Raw genomic sequence first — 16,298 nt, forward strand, 5'->3', positions numbered from 1 at the left:
TTACTAAAAAGTTACCAGTGCGTTTCTTTTTTTGAAGAGTGTATAGTACGTGGCACACCCAGGACAACCAGCATGCAGGAGCCTCGTAGAATATGGCATTATCTTAATTATAACAAAAGCGACAGAACCCTTTCCATATTTCATAAGAAATCCCTGCAAAAACAGCCAATTATTAGATTCCGACTTTATCATGAGCATGTGTTTATAAATCATTATCAAGTAGTAATGAGAGCTGCTGTTCACGAAAAGGTGAGCGTATCCTGCACCACACACGTCAAAAACACATGCAAAAACACGGGGCCATATGGTACAGGTCAAGAAAGGGTTTTGCATCGGACATCATTTTTGTCACTGATGCGTAAATTTTGGAGATATCTTCCGCATGTCAACCATAAAACCTTTTGAAAGTTTTATGCCTTGAATGTTTTTCGTCTTGAATGTTTTAACCTTGATCGAACAACTTCTGAGCAAGAGTTGTAAGGCGCCTTTTGAAATCTCGGTAGAAGAGCTTGCTCGATTGTACCTAAAGCGGCATTCACACTTGCGTTAGTAGCTGTAGTTATCCTTAGGGATATTAACGTAGCCAAAATAACACTAACGTGTCAAAATATGTCAAAAAAGCTTGACTACGTCGAACAACGTTTCTATATCAAAGTGTTACCAGGGAAATGTCCTTCAAATTACAGACAAGTACGTTGTACTAGAGTGAACAACATTGAAGTACGAAAAGGGTGCTACACATCATCTACGTTTTCTTACGTTAAGCTACTTTAGACTACAGTAAAGTACAGTAGCTAGTACATTCAGGTACGTTGAACTACATTTAACAGCGTTACATTACGGTAAACTAGGGTAAACAACGCCCATTTCGCGCAAAAAATACAGGGTATATATAAGGAGACATGTGGTTTTCATCATTCTTTAACTTTTTTATTCCTGACAAAGCACATATATTTCATTTCTTTCGTCATTTTGGTCTTAGTTAGGGTTAGCTTAACTAAAGTCTAGCTATGAGAAAAACAAGAAACAGGAGAGGTTAAACCCCAGCTTCTGACATTGCTGAGGTTACTGAGGTTCATGAGAATCCTGAGGTTCCTGGTGTTTCTGGGGTAGAGCTTATATATAGTTAAAGCTGCTTTACTGTATTTAATCGGTCAAATCTTAACTTTTAAAGGTTTTCAAATATTTTGATAGAGACATCTTTGCTTAGTATTCACGCAAAATCTGAGATCATTTTGTCGAAATTTAAGGGGTGCAAAGGAGGGTTAGAACTATTGGGTCGTACTCTACATTTTGGCTGCAAAGATTAAATTTTGATACCTTATAGCACGTGCAAAAAGGGTGTGTGGTCTGTCCAAATCACCTTTATCTTGTTAAGTTATAACATGCCTTTATTTAACATGAGAGTTTCTTTCAAAATCATTAATTCCAAGTACCATATTTTGAAAAGAAAGGTGTGAAATTACTTTGTAAATTATATATTTTCCTAACATCATTATTGTTTGTTCTTGTTTAGTCTTGAATATAACAAAACTACAAGGACACAAACAAATACAAACGCACAATATAAGCTGGTACAAGGGCATTCACTTAAAAGAGTAAAACATGGTTCTTCACCTTGCCCTTAAATTGGAGGTTCAACAACGGTTCAGTATAGGCGAAAATGTGTATCCTGCCATGGAACCGACCCCGCGGGTGAGCAAAGGTAATGTTCCAGGCAAATCCGCAGCTTCTTTGCTACTACTGTGTCACGGTTACCCCAGTGTGATTCATGTCCTCCAAATTGGCTGTGTCCTGGAGGCACCAGGTACCAAGTTGTGGTTCGCATCTTCCTTGTCCAGGATCATGACATCATTGGAGGGGTTCCTTTCAGGTAGTTGTGCAGCACCACACACGTTCTCACTATCAAAGATGCAGTATCTACCTGAACCTGGAGAGTGCTAAGCAGACACCTGAATCTGTTTGCAAGTATCCTAAAGGCTTTCTCAACCACACGGCGAGCTCTTGAAAGGCGATAATTGAATACTAGCTCATCGTGTGCCAGTCCCCGGCGAGAGAATGGTTTCATTAGCCAACTCTGCATGGCAAAGGCATCATCTGCAATGATGTAATAGGGTGTATCAACATCATCAAATGGTAAAGGCTCTGCATCTGGTATACCCAAGATTTCCTGTTGTATTGATTGGTGGAGGGCAGAGTGGTTCCATATTTGGCTATCGGAGCTAGACCCAACATCACCAACCTGAATCCATAGGAATTTGTAATCTGCATCAACCAGGCCCATTAATACAATGGAGCAGAACCAATTGTAGTTATAATACGTAGAGCCTGAAATCGAGGGCTTTTTGTATGGCGATATGCTTACCATGAAGAGCACCCAAGACATGTGGAAATTGCCATATTCCTTAAAATCGCTCTGCCACTTGTTACCAATCTTGGGGTTCGATAGGAGTCTTCATAACCCTGGCTTCCATGCATGACATCCAAAATAGCCTTACACACGGAAACAATAATCCCTGAGATGGTGTTGTGAGCAAGTCTGACATTATACATCAATGAGTGGTATGAGTCTCCAGTAGCCAAGAACCTTAATGTCAATCGGGTCCTATTCTTGGTGAGACTGTCCACTAACCCTTGCTAACAGTTCATGGAATGTGGCCATGTCAAAGCGCAGAAAGTTCATGAAAGCTTCAGGATCCTCAAGTTGTAATTCTTCCATCAGGGCGTCAGACTGACCATGGATTGATCTGTGCAGAAGCCTATCACGAGCCCACCATCTTCTCTGTTTTCTCTGCTTCTCTTCGTCCTCTTCAAATTGCATGAGACACTGGGCATAACATAGCAGCTCTTTGTTGACACCAGCCCAGAACCGAATCATATTTACTCTTCTATCACTCATGTTGTGTCTGCAGAGTTCAGACAACAAATAATCAGACTGATGTCATGGGTTATAAATATCTCGTGTATCAACCCATACTTGCTACCTAGTTATCTGTAGTTTATCTTAGTTTAACTTATTTAAACGTATTACATGTGCTAAGAGCACACCTAGCAAGACGTGATATAGCATTTTCAAAACGTAGATTACTGTACAAATACTTAGTTCACTGTACCGAAACGTTCTTTAGTCAAAAAGGTAAATATGGTGTAGTGTAGTATAACCGGGTCATGTGAAGTTAAACGAAGTTAGACGGACTTGTGCCCCTAGTAAGATGTAGTTCACCGTAGTTGTTCGTAGATATTTTATGCCTTGATAACTACGATGTTCCTTACATTTGGCTACAGTAGACTATGGTTATATCTACGGCAAACTACATCTAACTACATCTAACTACATTAAACTAAGTTACTACTACGTTAACAAAAATGTCAGCTTACGTGGCTATCTGTTGTGCATGCACACCAGATAAATCCCTAAGTACGTCTTTTTCACGTTAATGGCTACCTTATGAACACAGATAGCCACGGACAGCTACAATGAACAACGTATGGATACGTTACACTACGTAAGATGTTTCTTCGCTTAAGTAAGTTATTTAACGCAAGTGTGACTTAGGCTTAAAATGTGAATTGAAGACGGCTGAAATCTGCAGGAATATTGCTCGACATAAAGGAAAAGTTTACTATTGGAAAGTTTAAGTCATCCCTCTTGTCATACAGTCTTGTGGAGAGTGTTCTTGTCAATCTACATCTTTATGCATATCGAAATATGATAAAGTGGTCTCACTGGTCACACAGCCAATCCGAGCAGAAATTCCAATTCATATGCATAAGAAACAGATCAGCAAGAAGGGGAGCGCAAATGGTGTTCAGCATTTCACATATTGTTTTCTCAGTAATTTTCAGATTGAATTTGCTTATGTAACTATATCTATGGTCACGCATATTAACATTGCAAGTCTGGTGGGATTCCAGGTAAGGATAAGTCCTTAGCAACCCATGGCGACTTACTTGATCTAGCGGTCAGGCCAGGTGACCTGCTTGATTGTGTGTCAACATACTCCAATGGAATGTATCAGAGCTCATACGATCAGTCGCTGGATGGTCTGGTCCAGACCTGATTATTTATTAGCCGCCGTCATACAAGGGGTGACTGAAAAATACTGAGCCTGACTATGATTGACTGCGTTGAGGGAGTGTCAAATATTTTTTCACATAATCGCCTCAAGGGTTCACTCACGTCTGACACAGATGCTGGCGTGCCTCGACCCCATTGGTGTAGAAGGCTTACTTCTGATGGTGTAAAACATTTCCCCACACCAGAAATGACGTCATCACCATTTGCATGAGGTATGACAAACTAGAAATAGGTGGAATTCTGAAGGTGGCAAACCTGGTTAATTCAATGAGTGCAAAAGGCCACATCGCAGCAATGACGACCACAGACTTGGTAGAGGTGCGTTGTCCTCGTGGAAAAAAAACATACCTTTATTGAGTTATCCACGTCGTTTAGCTTTGACATTCTCGCGCTGTTGACTAAGAAGATCAGCAACATATTGGCCATTAAGGGTCTGACCTTTCTGTAGGTAGTTCACAAGCTTCCTTTGGAATCCGAGAAAGCCGAAGTCATCGCCTTGCCAGTTGATGAAAAAGACTTTGCCTTCTTCGATGTTAGATACTTTCCCTGCTTTGACTGTTGTTGAGTCTCTGGCTGATAAAGGTGAACCTAAGATTTATACATGGTTACAAATCGCGCTACAAAATCAGCTGTATTGGTTGTGTGACGTGTGACGTGTGTTGGGTTGGGGAATGAAAGTTTTCGTTTTACGGGATCATGAAACACTTAAGACCATATTTTGTCTTTACTCTTAAGATTTAGACTTGAGACCAAGTTTTGTCTTAAATCGGGGATCATGAAGCTCAATCTATGAGAATAACTTAAGTCTAAGACAAAATTTTATCTTAAGTCCTAAGACTGCCCCTGAGTAGACTTAAGACAAAATCTGTTGCAAGAAAGATGGCGGAGGTTGTTCGCCTCATGCGTCACCTAGGGGCTAAAAAGGAAAAAATAGCAATTCAGCAAAGAGGAGTGGGTGGCTATTAGATCCTAGAGTTCATTTTCAAGTTAATATAGCTGAATATGTACATCTAGCAGGCAGTAATTTCATCACTGTCCCCAGAAATGTGAATATAGAAGGCTCTTCAATATTTGATAATCTGAAACAGCAGTTTTCAGATGTGTGGCCATAGCATGTCCTAGTACTCAGTATCATTTTCAGTTGGTGGGTCCACAAGACTTCGACACACTTTATATCATGAACATTCACACTAAATATCATTAACATTGCTATTAGTTCAGATGAAGGGTATATACTAGAAGGTAGATCTGGAGTGCCCCTATTATTTGCATGATTAGCAATTACCCTCTCGCCCCAGAATCAGAGGCAGTGACAGAGGACATGCTCTTCCCGCGACTCCACAAGTTGAAACAGAAATTATGTATCAATGGAAACCGAATCTCTGTGATAAACAAAAGTATGTCCCCCATTACAGATATTTACAGCTACATCTGAGACAGGAGTTTAAACTGATTGAGTGAGTTTGATTTTATGCTACTGTTAGTAATATTCCAGCAATATCACAGCGGGGGACACCAGAATTGAGCTTCATACCTTGTTTGTTTTGGAATTTTCATAAGACACTTTAAAAAAAGAACATTTGTTTGTTGTTTAACGCCGCACTCAACATTATTCCAGCTATATGATGGTGGTCTGTAAATAATCGAGACTGGACCAGACAATCCAGTGATTGACATCATGAGCATCGATTCACACAATTGGGATACGATGACATGCATCAACCAAGTCAGCGAGCCTGACCACCTGATTCCGTGAGTCGCCTCTTACGACAAGCATAGTCGCCTTCATGGGTTGCTGAAGACCTATTCCAACCAGGATCGTCTCGGGTCTCATACATTGTACCCATGTTTGGAATCGAGCCAAGGTCTTCAGCAAGACGAGCATACACTTTAACCACTATGGCTACCCCATCATCCGAGGTTGAAACAGAACAAAATTAATAGAATCATTATAATTCAACAATCCCCTTGGGTGAAATCATACACAGATTTTAACACTGAAAACTATAAGCAAGCCAAAATGAAACTCAAAAATCATTTTCTAAATTGATGAATGATGCATTTACGCGAAAATGTGAAGGTTGACTGAGTCAATTCTCCAAACCAATGAACAAAAGCCCTGTGCCAAACCAAGCTTAAATGCTGTTCTGGCTGCAGTCAATTTGAAAAAGGCTACTTATGGCGATAAAGTTCACTTCTATAGAGTTGAAAAATATGTTTGATATCAGAAATAATGACTCTTCCAACTCTCTCTATTCCAAGGTTGTTTTTTGTTTAACGCCGCACTCAGCAATATTCCAGCTATATGACGGCGGTCTGTAAATAATCGAGTCTGGACCAGACAATCCAGTGATGGACATCATAAGCATTCATCCACGCAGCGAGCCTGACCCCCCGATCCCGTTAGTCGCCTCTTACGACTAGCATAGTCGCCATTTACGGCAAGCATTGGATTGCTGAAGACCTATTCTAACCCGGATCTTCGCGGGTCTCTATTCCAAAGCAATGCAAATGTACTGGGGAAAATAAAAGATTATGGAGACATTTGTTGCACTCAGGCCTATAACGTATTCTCTGTCATAAGACACTCAAGAGAAACAATCTGCCAGAGGGAACTCAAAAACAAGCATACAAAAGCTCAGTCACAATACACCATGAATATTTGTTTTATTAGGTTCCAAACAGACACACAATGCACCGAATTCAGAGTAGGAGACATCAGTTTTGCAGTGCAGCGTCCTCACTGGGGTGTATCGTCGATATAATTAATTGATTCAAAAGGCTGAATTAATTGGAAAAGATGTTTTCCTGAGTACTGAGGCACAGATTGGGAAGTCCTGTATGTAAGACAGCAGCAAAGTCAAGTCGCCTCTTGTTTCTGTCACGAGAGAACAATGTAATTTGATTGATGACACAAGACTCCAAAAAAATGTATGTTGGTCCAGGGTATTTATCATACTGGAATGGAGATTAATAAACGCGATACCCGAGGACGATAGAAATACAAATGCAAATCAGAGCCTGACCTAAATGACCTTTGAAGACCTAAGCAAGCGCCAATCAAGCACAAGTATTGCTGTTTTCTCATGAATATGGATACATATAATTGAGTTTCCTCAGCCCACAATTGGAGTCGGTGAATGTTGGCTATGTTACAGAATATAAATTAGCAGTAGACTGATAATTCCTTCCATTTTCTGTCGAATTTATTAATACTACTATTTTTCATTGCGATAATTATTTCTATTTTACATACATCTTTCAATATTTTTATAAAGAAAGGAAAGCATAATAGAGTTTTCTTATGCTTGACAGGTAAATGTAATTTTTTGCAAGAAGAATTATATGGTTGAAAAGATAGCTGTCTTTGTTGTAGCAAAATAATTTATCTAGAATGGTGATATGAATATCATATGCAAGTTTAGGTACCCTTCGATTCTAACCAAAGTTCCTTTACAAAAACGCATTCTCCATATACATGGTATAAGTTTTCAGGCCTAGAGATACAAAAAGAGCATTTATCATCATCCATTAACTTTATTTTCAATCATTCCATTTTGGTCTATAGAGCTCTATTTATGAATCTGTACTGGAAATATGTTAGTTTAATATCATTGGTACACATTTTACAATTAGTGAAAACATTATTCCATTAAATGTTTTGATTAAGTTCATTTTCCCATTTATCACACATCAGAGGAAAGTTAGTTGTAGCTGTGGGTTTATCATAAAATATTCTGGAACCCTTTGTTCTTAAAATCAGGTCTCTCAAAATGTTATTTATGTATAAATTAGCTGTTGTACAAAATCTGCTCTTTTTACTATATTCATTACCCATAGATCATGTAATGTGGGATAAAGTATTATTCCCAAGACTTCAAAGTTTCCCTCATGCCAGTCTAGTATTGTGTCCTCACAGAGTTTGATGCTGTTTCCTGTCATTGAACCTATCCCTATAGCTTTAGATTTGTCAATACTTACCTTCAGGCCAGATATTCTATAAAATATATTCAAAGTATCAATTGCATCTCAAAGAAACTCTTCAGATCCATCTAAAAATAACTGTGTATCATCTGCATATTGACCTAATTTATACTCCATATCATTTATCGTTATTCCTTTTATGCTTTATTATTCTCAATCACTATTCCTAGTATCTCAGCTACAAGCAAAAATTGGTAGGGTAAAAGTGGGTAACTGTGCCTGCATCATCTGGCCTGCAAAAAAAATGGAGAGATGTCCATTTTGTATTACACAAGGTATGCATTCTTAGTTAAGATATTTACCCATTTAATTATATTTGGTCCAAAACCATTTTTTTTCATAACCAATTCAATAATGTTTTGTGAAATAAGTAATAAAAGTCCTGCCCTATTTTTCTCTTTCAGCTCATACATAATATCGTACATGGTTTCACTGATACATTGACCAGGTATAAAGCCAGTTTGGTCACTATGAATTAACGTATCTTATGTTTTCTAATTGTGTTTGCTACACACGAGCTTAAAATTTAATATAAAGTATTTAGAAGAGAAACCGGTCGCCAGTTTTTTAGAAGCCTTCTGTCTTTGTTTTGTTTCGGAATACATGTAATCATTCCTCTATTCATAGTTAAGGTAATTTGATTATTTCTGAAAGTTTCATTTGTATACCTAAATACCCATACACCTAAGTCATTCCAAAGGAATTAAAAAAATTGAACTGGAAACCCATCCAGGCCAGGGCTGTTGTTATTCTTCAATGAATTAACAACTTCTGCAAGTTCAAACATTTCAATAGGTTGTTCAAGGCTATCCTAAAGTGAGTTGCTAAATACAGGGGTATCAACATCATCTAATACTTGTCTAATTTCAGGCTCGCTGACTTGGTCAATGCATGTCATCGTATCCCAATTGATAAGGACCCGTAAATATCCGGGATAGACTTGGTCTTTAGCAACCCATGCTTGCCGTAAGAGGCGACTAACGGGTTCGTGTGGTCAGGCTCGCTGACTTGGTTGATGCATGTCATCGCATCCCATTTGCGTGGATCGATGCTCGTGATATCAATCACTGGATTGCCTGGTCCAGATTCGATTATTTACAAACCGCTGTCACATGGCTGGAATATTGCTGAGTGCTGCGTTAAACAACAAATCAAAATCATTCCTAATTTTTTCTCGACAAAACAAACACACACACTATTAATAATAGTGAATTAAGTGCAGGTTGTGGGAGAATTGCGCTCACGCGGCACTGGATTTACCTCACCTACCTTTACCTAACTGCAAATGTCTCCGTTTTTTATCGTCCACTGATAAAATTACTGTGAGACGATTTTTTCGTTTAGCATCTTTACGTAAACTGTGAGCAAACAAAATATTGCCTAATACCCGAACGACATAAATGTTTATCAGATGGATTTATATGCTCATGTATAACGTTATGCAATACGAAAAATAGCCTGCCGAAAATGACGAAAACTGATTTTTCTAAGACGTCAAAAGACGACAGAGAGGTTACACACGTACAAAGAAAAGAGGGCATAACTCCGCTATGTTTAGCACCAGCTTATTGTAACTCTTGGTTATTCGTAAACTTTACGAACAATGTGTCTGAATGGGTATCCATGTTACACATCAGAATCTCAGTAGGCTGGCATTACAAACCGTATTTAGTCCAATATTTCCAAAACTTCTTTTTGGACTCCTATATTTTGTGATACTTGATGTGTGAATTAATATGACTGACTTTGATTTAATTCATCCTGTCGTATATTCAAACTGATGACATTAATACCGCAATAATAAAAAAAAGGATGCTTTTGTCGTTAGATTATGCAAGGAGGTTTTTACGTAGTCTAGATATAGGAACCGTTACAGCATAAAAACAACAGGTTTACATATCTAGAGTCTTTATTAACACAGTTTGATATTGAAAGTGATATGATCAGTGTAATTGGCACCAGACACTCGGGGTGTTCGATGATGACATATACAAAAGTAGGTCCCCACACAAGTAGGATGCGTCTTGTGACAGAGTAACTGTGGACATTTTCGAATGTACCAAGAAGACTAGTAAAGACAGTCACTAAGACAGTTATCTAGTATGTCTAGTCGACAATAGAGAATAAGTGGTTTGGAATGCAATTGCTAGAAGACATTTATCAGTTGCATCGTTCAATGTCTCGATTAGCAACTACGAGAAACCATTCCACCAGCTCCTTTCCGAGAATATTGACCAGGTCAGAATCTGCCTGGAGGGCAGATAGTGCCTCGGGTAGAGTGGTTGGTAGAGTATTGGCTGATTTGGAGTTAGCAGCTGGCTCCTCTGTGTCTGGACATTGAGCAGGACAATCCAGGTTATTGAGTACTCCGTCTAAACCTGCAGCTATAGTCGCTGCAAGAGTCAGATACGGATTGCTGCTCCCACTTGGAATGCGGTTCTCAAAGTAGACGCCTTGTTTATCAGTATCTGCTTTAACTCGAAAAGACGAAAGACGATTTTCCAAAGCCCAGTTTATTGTTCTTGGTCTCCTTGGGCGGTGCAATCGATCATAACAATTTACTGTAGGACACCAGAAAGCTGAGAGAGCTCTAGAGTGTTTTAGCAGTCCACCAAGCCAACATCTTCCAAAATCAGATATACCATCGGGTTTGCTGGAATCACTGAAAATATTTTCACCGCTTTCAATCGATAACACCGAATGATTGTAATGCATTCCGACTTCACCTGTTTCTTGTCTGGACAAAAAACTGACTTCATAATCTGTGTGCTTAGTTGCTACTTCAAGAGTTCCACTTCGAAAGGTAAAAGCCCAGTCAGCAGCTGTGATGCCTTTGGATGCCTTTAAAACTCCCTCGAAGAGTCCAGCATCCCACTCTGTATGAAAGTTTTCAACGTCAACACCTGCATTATGCATGCCATTGTCTAAGGCGTAAAGAAATGCACTGTGTTTTGTGTGGTCCAAGTGATGCATTCGGCATCTTCCAGACGCAGGTAGGTCTTTGTAATACAACATGTATTCCATCTCGAATCCTGACAAAATCGTATACCCATTGTTGGCCAATCGTTGGAGTTGTTGTTTAGCAGCATATCTTGGAAAACAGTTAACAGGAGTCTTGTCTTTTAACCAATACGCGTCACATATGACCTCAGCGACCTTGAACTGTTCCCCCCCATCCCAGGAAATAGCCTTTATTGTGCTGAGATCGGGAATGATTACAAAGCCAAAATCCTTTTGCAGTGACGCAGGAACGCCTGAAAATATTTCAATTCAGTTGAGGAAAAAACCCAATCCTATAAACCGTTTTAAAAACCATGGCAAGAACATTTTTTTTGTTCATTTGTTGTTCAAAGCCACAACCAGCAATATTCTATCTTTATGATGGTTGTTGTAATTTTATTGGGTCTTGACCGGGCATTCATGTGATTAATATCAAGAGCATCGATCCACACAACTGGAATACGACTGACCAGACCAACGAGCTTAACCTCCCATTCCAGTTAATCATCTCTTAAAACCAGCAAAGGTTGCCAGGGACCTACATTCTTACCCGGAATCACAAGACAGGTAGGCTTCTAAGATCATAACACATACCTACTCCTACAGTGACCCCAGTTCTACAGACGTGTTCGGCATGGCGGCGATGAAGAATTCTTCCTCTGGACTTTCCGGATACATCACAGACAGTCAGTCGTAAATAGTCGTAGGGTACCGACATCTGAGACATGGTCCTGCAATAAACCATTCACTGCAATAAACAATTGACAATCATTTACACTGTTCGATTAACTCTAAAGAATTTATCTGCGATACATCGCCATTTGTTACGTTATATTTGAATCCTGGGTTTTGAACGCACGTCCATGGGCTCGACAAAGTAACTTATGCTTTACCGCGTCTTACCAAAAGACGTTAAGACATGGTACTTGTATTACTCTTCCTGGCAATAAGGGGTAAAACAAATATCAGTCAGCTCGGAGTCGGTATACTGTGTCTGAATATGTGAGGATATCCATGTTAAGCTGCAGCATGGAGTCTCAGATGACCAGCACTATAAAACCGGCGTCAGTCCTGACCAGTACCCTATGTAAGTGAAATACTAGTAACAAACCTAATCAGACATCATTGTGAAACAAATGCGCGATACAGTGACAACTCTGTTGGGACTTCCTTAAATTTTAATTATGATCAAGTAACAAATCGTTTCAGCCAATCAGATTGTGTTTTCAATTTGCCTCGACAATCTTGTTCCATTTAAAGGTTAACTGAATGATTTGACTGAAAAACAAGTTCGCTCACACTCAGTTCTTTAATTATTCCAGTACACACCAGAGTGAGTGAGTGAGTTAAAATTTTACAACGCATCAGCAATATTGCAGCCATATTGCGATGAAAACAAATTAATTATTATTAAATACCCGTCGACAAAGGACAGTAAAACAGTAAGTCATGTATCACAGCTAAGGTATAAAACAAACCAGTTCACTATAAAAACAAAGAATTCTTCAGTAGATTTGGTACAAGATAAAACTGGGCTACATACCACTGGCAACCAAAGCTAGACCACCCAACTTGGGGATCACGGGACTAACAGTGCCTTTGCTTCCTGCATGATTCCCAGCAGGATTTATGTCAAGTACAAACCAGACTGTTATTTGAATCGGAATTAGTTAAAAAGAAATCGGTGATTATAGATCTAGCCACGGCTTCGATATGACGAAACGTGCAGTGATTATATATTGTAGCTAAGAAAAGCATCTCCCCGTGGGGACTCGAAAGTGTCCCATGTATGCCAATGCTAGTTCTAATATGCGACTAAATTGAGAAACCTGCTTCCCGTTGATTGGCGAGCGGGGATGCTGGATCCTATTACCTACGTCATGTCTCATACAAATTCTGGTTCTATTCGACAGCAAAGGAGTTTAGAGGCTACAATCATTCATGTGATGATGTTTCAAAGCTGAGATAAACATGGCGAAGTTTTAAAGTAAATGAATCTACAAACAAAGAGCCACACTAACTCAAACCATTTATAATATCAAAGACAGTTGTCTGTGGAGAAATTAAGTATGTTTCATCTCTCCGAGGCGGTTTGCCCCACGTGGAGTTTCAAGTATCAATATGACTGTTCGCTACCCGGCTGACAGTCTGAGCAGACGACAGTTGCTGAACTTATAGAACAAAATGTAACTTCTGTGAAGCGTTTCACTGTCAAGAAACAGGGTGGTAGAATTGTATCAAGGAACACATAGCTCTGGCATACAATTTCGTGAAGCATAAATATACCTTTCTAACCATTGTGTCAAGATCATCGAAGATCCTTAATTGTAATATAAACGCGATATTTCTTTCACCTACTATCTCAAGAAATTGAAAACCAGTTTCCAGTACATCAAAACCTGTAACAAATACTGTTAACTGATTCTCACAGTTTTGTTTCTTTGTTTGTTGTCTAATGCCGCACCCAACAATATTCAAGCAATGTGATAGCAGTCTGTAAAAATATCGAGTCTGGACCAGACAATCCAGTGATTAATATCATGCGTTTCGATCTACGACACTGAAGACTCTTCCATTTTGATAAACAAGGGCGTCCTCCACGGCTCTGTTTTCTCTTAACTGCAGCGCAATCTTCTGGCAGTTTACATGAAGTGGTTGCAGGTTAACCCTTGTTACAACTTTTAATGTAAATGTAAAAAAGATTACAGTGAGGTTGAAGTGAAATATAATATTTTTTTTACTTTTAGGAATAATACTTATCGAACATTCGTGAAACTTCGCGTATTTAATTGATTTTTACCTTGTCTGGATGTGTAAATGGCTGATCATGTTTGGATTCTCTCTCTACAAAGATCACCTGGTTGCTATATGCAGGTTTTACAAAAGAGTTTATGACCCCTGACCTTTTTAACCAATTTAAATTATAAAAACGGACGGTTCGACAGCAACCAAAGGTGGATCACCATACGAGGGGCCATGGGGACTTACAGTCTACCTGTATGGTACTCAAGCAGAATTTACACCACCCCTTCAGTTGCTTGCAATAATTAACAATTTTAGCCCAAAAATAAAATAACAAATATTCTACGTATTAAACGATCGTAGATATAAATATTCTTTCAATGACATGGACATGGACATGCTATGTCGAGTGTACTTCCCCTTTGGTCTTATTGATTATTAGTAAATATGGTTTTACGCCGCTTTTAGCAATACTCCAGCAATATCACGGCGGGGGACGCCAGAAATGCGCTTCTCACATTGAACCCATATTGATTATTAATACAATGTGCCAAAACGTTTTTTTATACAAACGATCAAAATGTTATCCTATAAGATTAAGGAGTTCAAAGAATAAAGACTTTCAAGTATTTAGGATTAAAGACATTAGAACAGGACTGATTCACAAAGAGGCAAGGTTACAGTCGATTCTGGGGACAATCTAGTACAAAGCAAAGCAAACTGCCAGCTTACTGGATCCAGTACCTTCCACAGTGTCTTATTACGTCCAGTGATAACAATTGTCAGTGAAAGTACGTACTGTCTCTGGATACTTCCTTATTGTTCAAGGATATGTGGTTAAGATTTTATTGATAGAAATCATAACTGAATAAGCTTTCCGGTGTCATTTATACTGAAACTGTTGGGAAACTAAACAATCTGAGGAGGGTCTCTGGTAGATTAGCTTCTAGCTGGGTAGGTGCAACCTTCGACCGCAACTCTTGGGAATTGACGGAAATTCGTTCACACAATACCTTGCTGGTCGTTCACAATGTGTTGTGGTCAGCGATGAAAGGTCAGATGGAGCAGATCACAGTCGACGTGTCCCACGTTTTCTGCTAGTTGCAGTGATATTAATTTACACGAGTCCTCTGAAATACACCACATTGAAACATAACAACATGTATGTTTTTCAAATAATTGTGCAGATAAAAAGCAGCCAGTGTATTATTCCGACTATAACTTTTTATCAAGCATATGTTTCCATCTTCCCGAGGCGAGAGAATTAACTGACTTTAAAAGTCCAGTTTCCACCCTTGCCGAACTAGGCTGGAATAACTGGGCTCGATCGTAGCGCCACCAGTGGCTTTTACCAGTTATGTCCCTTCTAAGCGTCTCCTATGGACCAATTAGATTCCAACTCTCGTATCAATTGCCTTTGCTTCATACAAAATGGTGGCGGCGAGACAGGACGATCTGATCGATAATCAAGATATATATTGTGATCAAAGGGGTCTTACATCGCGAAATGCATCAAATCACGTGAGCACCTTGATTAAAAACATAATAAGATTTGGAAAATATCTGCTGACAACGAGTTGTTGGTGCACATGCTTTGCAAATCCTGCAATCGACCGAAATCTGCACGACAGTTTACGAACCGGATTTCGATTTCGGTGCGCGATTTTGATTGGACTATGCATAGACTCGTTAGTCCAGCCAAAATGTAACTCCAAATACCAGCCTAGTTCGGCAAGGGTGGAAACTGGACTTTTATAGTCAGTTAACTGTCAAGCCTCGGGAAGATGATATGTTTCTGAATCACTATCAAAGTGAGTGAGTTACATTTCACGTAGAATCGGCATTATTTCAGCCATAAAGCGATCGCTATAAAAAAGTGATGACACCATGGCCAGACGTTCGAAACCCATGAAGATCGTCAGGAACCCATTTTGGTCGTATGAGGTGACTAACGGGATCGGTGTTCAAATTCGGTGACTATGTAGATGACTGTTATCACATCCCATTTGTGTAGATCGCTCATGATGTCTGTCTGGACCAGACAAAGTGATCGACATCATGAGCATCGATCCATGACATTGGGATACGATGACATGCTTCAACCAGGTCGGCAAGCCTGACCACCCGATCCCGTAAGTCGCCTCTTGCAAGTATAGGTTACTGAAGACGTATTCTAGCCCGGATCTTCATGTGTCAGATTTTATAGTAAATAGCCTACCTTCAGTGGTGGTGCAGAAAGCTGGTGTACAGAGGATCACATGGGTCGTCCCGTGGTAGAATCAAGGAATGAAAACGGCTAGTCCTTTAATACACAGCTTATGTGGAGTAGAACACGTGACCAAAACGATTAAAGCTTATTATTGTAAATATATTTTAGTATAAAAGGAAAATTATTATAAATATTGATGAAGCACGCATTGATGATGATAATCAAAACTATTCTATTTACACTTGTCAGCCAATAATTATTCCATACATGCGAGAGTCAAAATGT

At 39.3% G+C, this 16,298-nt stretch overlaps 1 protein-coding gene across 1 annotated transcript; it reads right to left on the reverse strand.

Annotated features, from left to right (window-relative positions):
- Nucleotides 1-10,011: 10,011 nt before the first annotated feature.
- On the reverse strand, nucleotides 10,012-16,098 carry LOC124149005 (lengsin-like). The gene is made up of 4 exons (XM_046520338.2): nucleotides 16,023-16,098; nucleotides 14,818-14,934; nucleotides 11,657-11,793; nucleotides 10,012-11,316 (listed from the first exon to the last, which is right to left on the reverse strand). Exons 3-4 carry the CDS (start codon nucleotides 11,787-11,789, stop codon nucleotides 10,223-10,225), a joined length of 1,227 nt encoding a protein of 408 aa, XP_046376294.2. The 5' UTR covers nucleotides 11,790-11,793; nucleotides 14,818-14,934; nucleotides 16,023-16,098; the 3' UTR covers nucleotides 10,012-10,222.
- Nucleotides 16,099-16,298: the final 200 nt, after the last annotated feature.

Source organism: Haliotis rufescens, unplaced genomic scaffold, assembly GCF_023055435.1.
Source record: "Haliotis rufescens isolate VD_foot unplaced genomic scaffold, xgHalRufe1.0.p SCAF_8, whole genome shotgun sequence".
In the NCBI taxonomy this organism is placed as follows: domain Eukaryota; kingdom Metazoa; phylum Mollusca; class Gastropoda; order Lepetellida; family Haliotidae; genus Haliotis; species Haliotis rufescens.

Excerpts from the sequence above, each read along its gene's own strand:
- LOC124149005 (XM_046520338.2), bottom strand. The coding sequence starts at position 11,789 with ATGTCTCAGATGTCGGTACCCTACGACTATTTACGACTGACTGTCTGT. Across the intron at positions 11,317-11,656 it reads TGGGGTCACTGTAGGAGTAG|GCGTTCCTGCGTCACTGCAA; the intron begins GTATGTGTTATG and ends AAATATTTTCAG.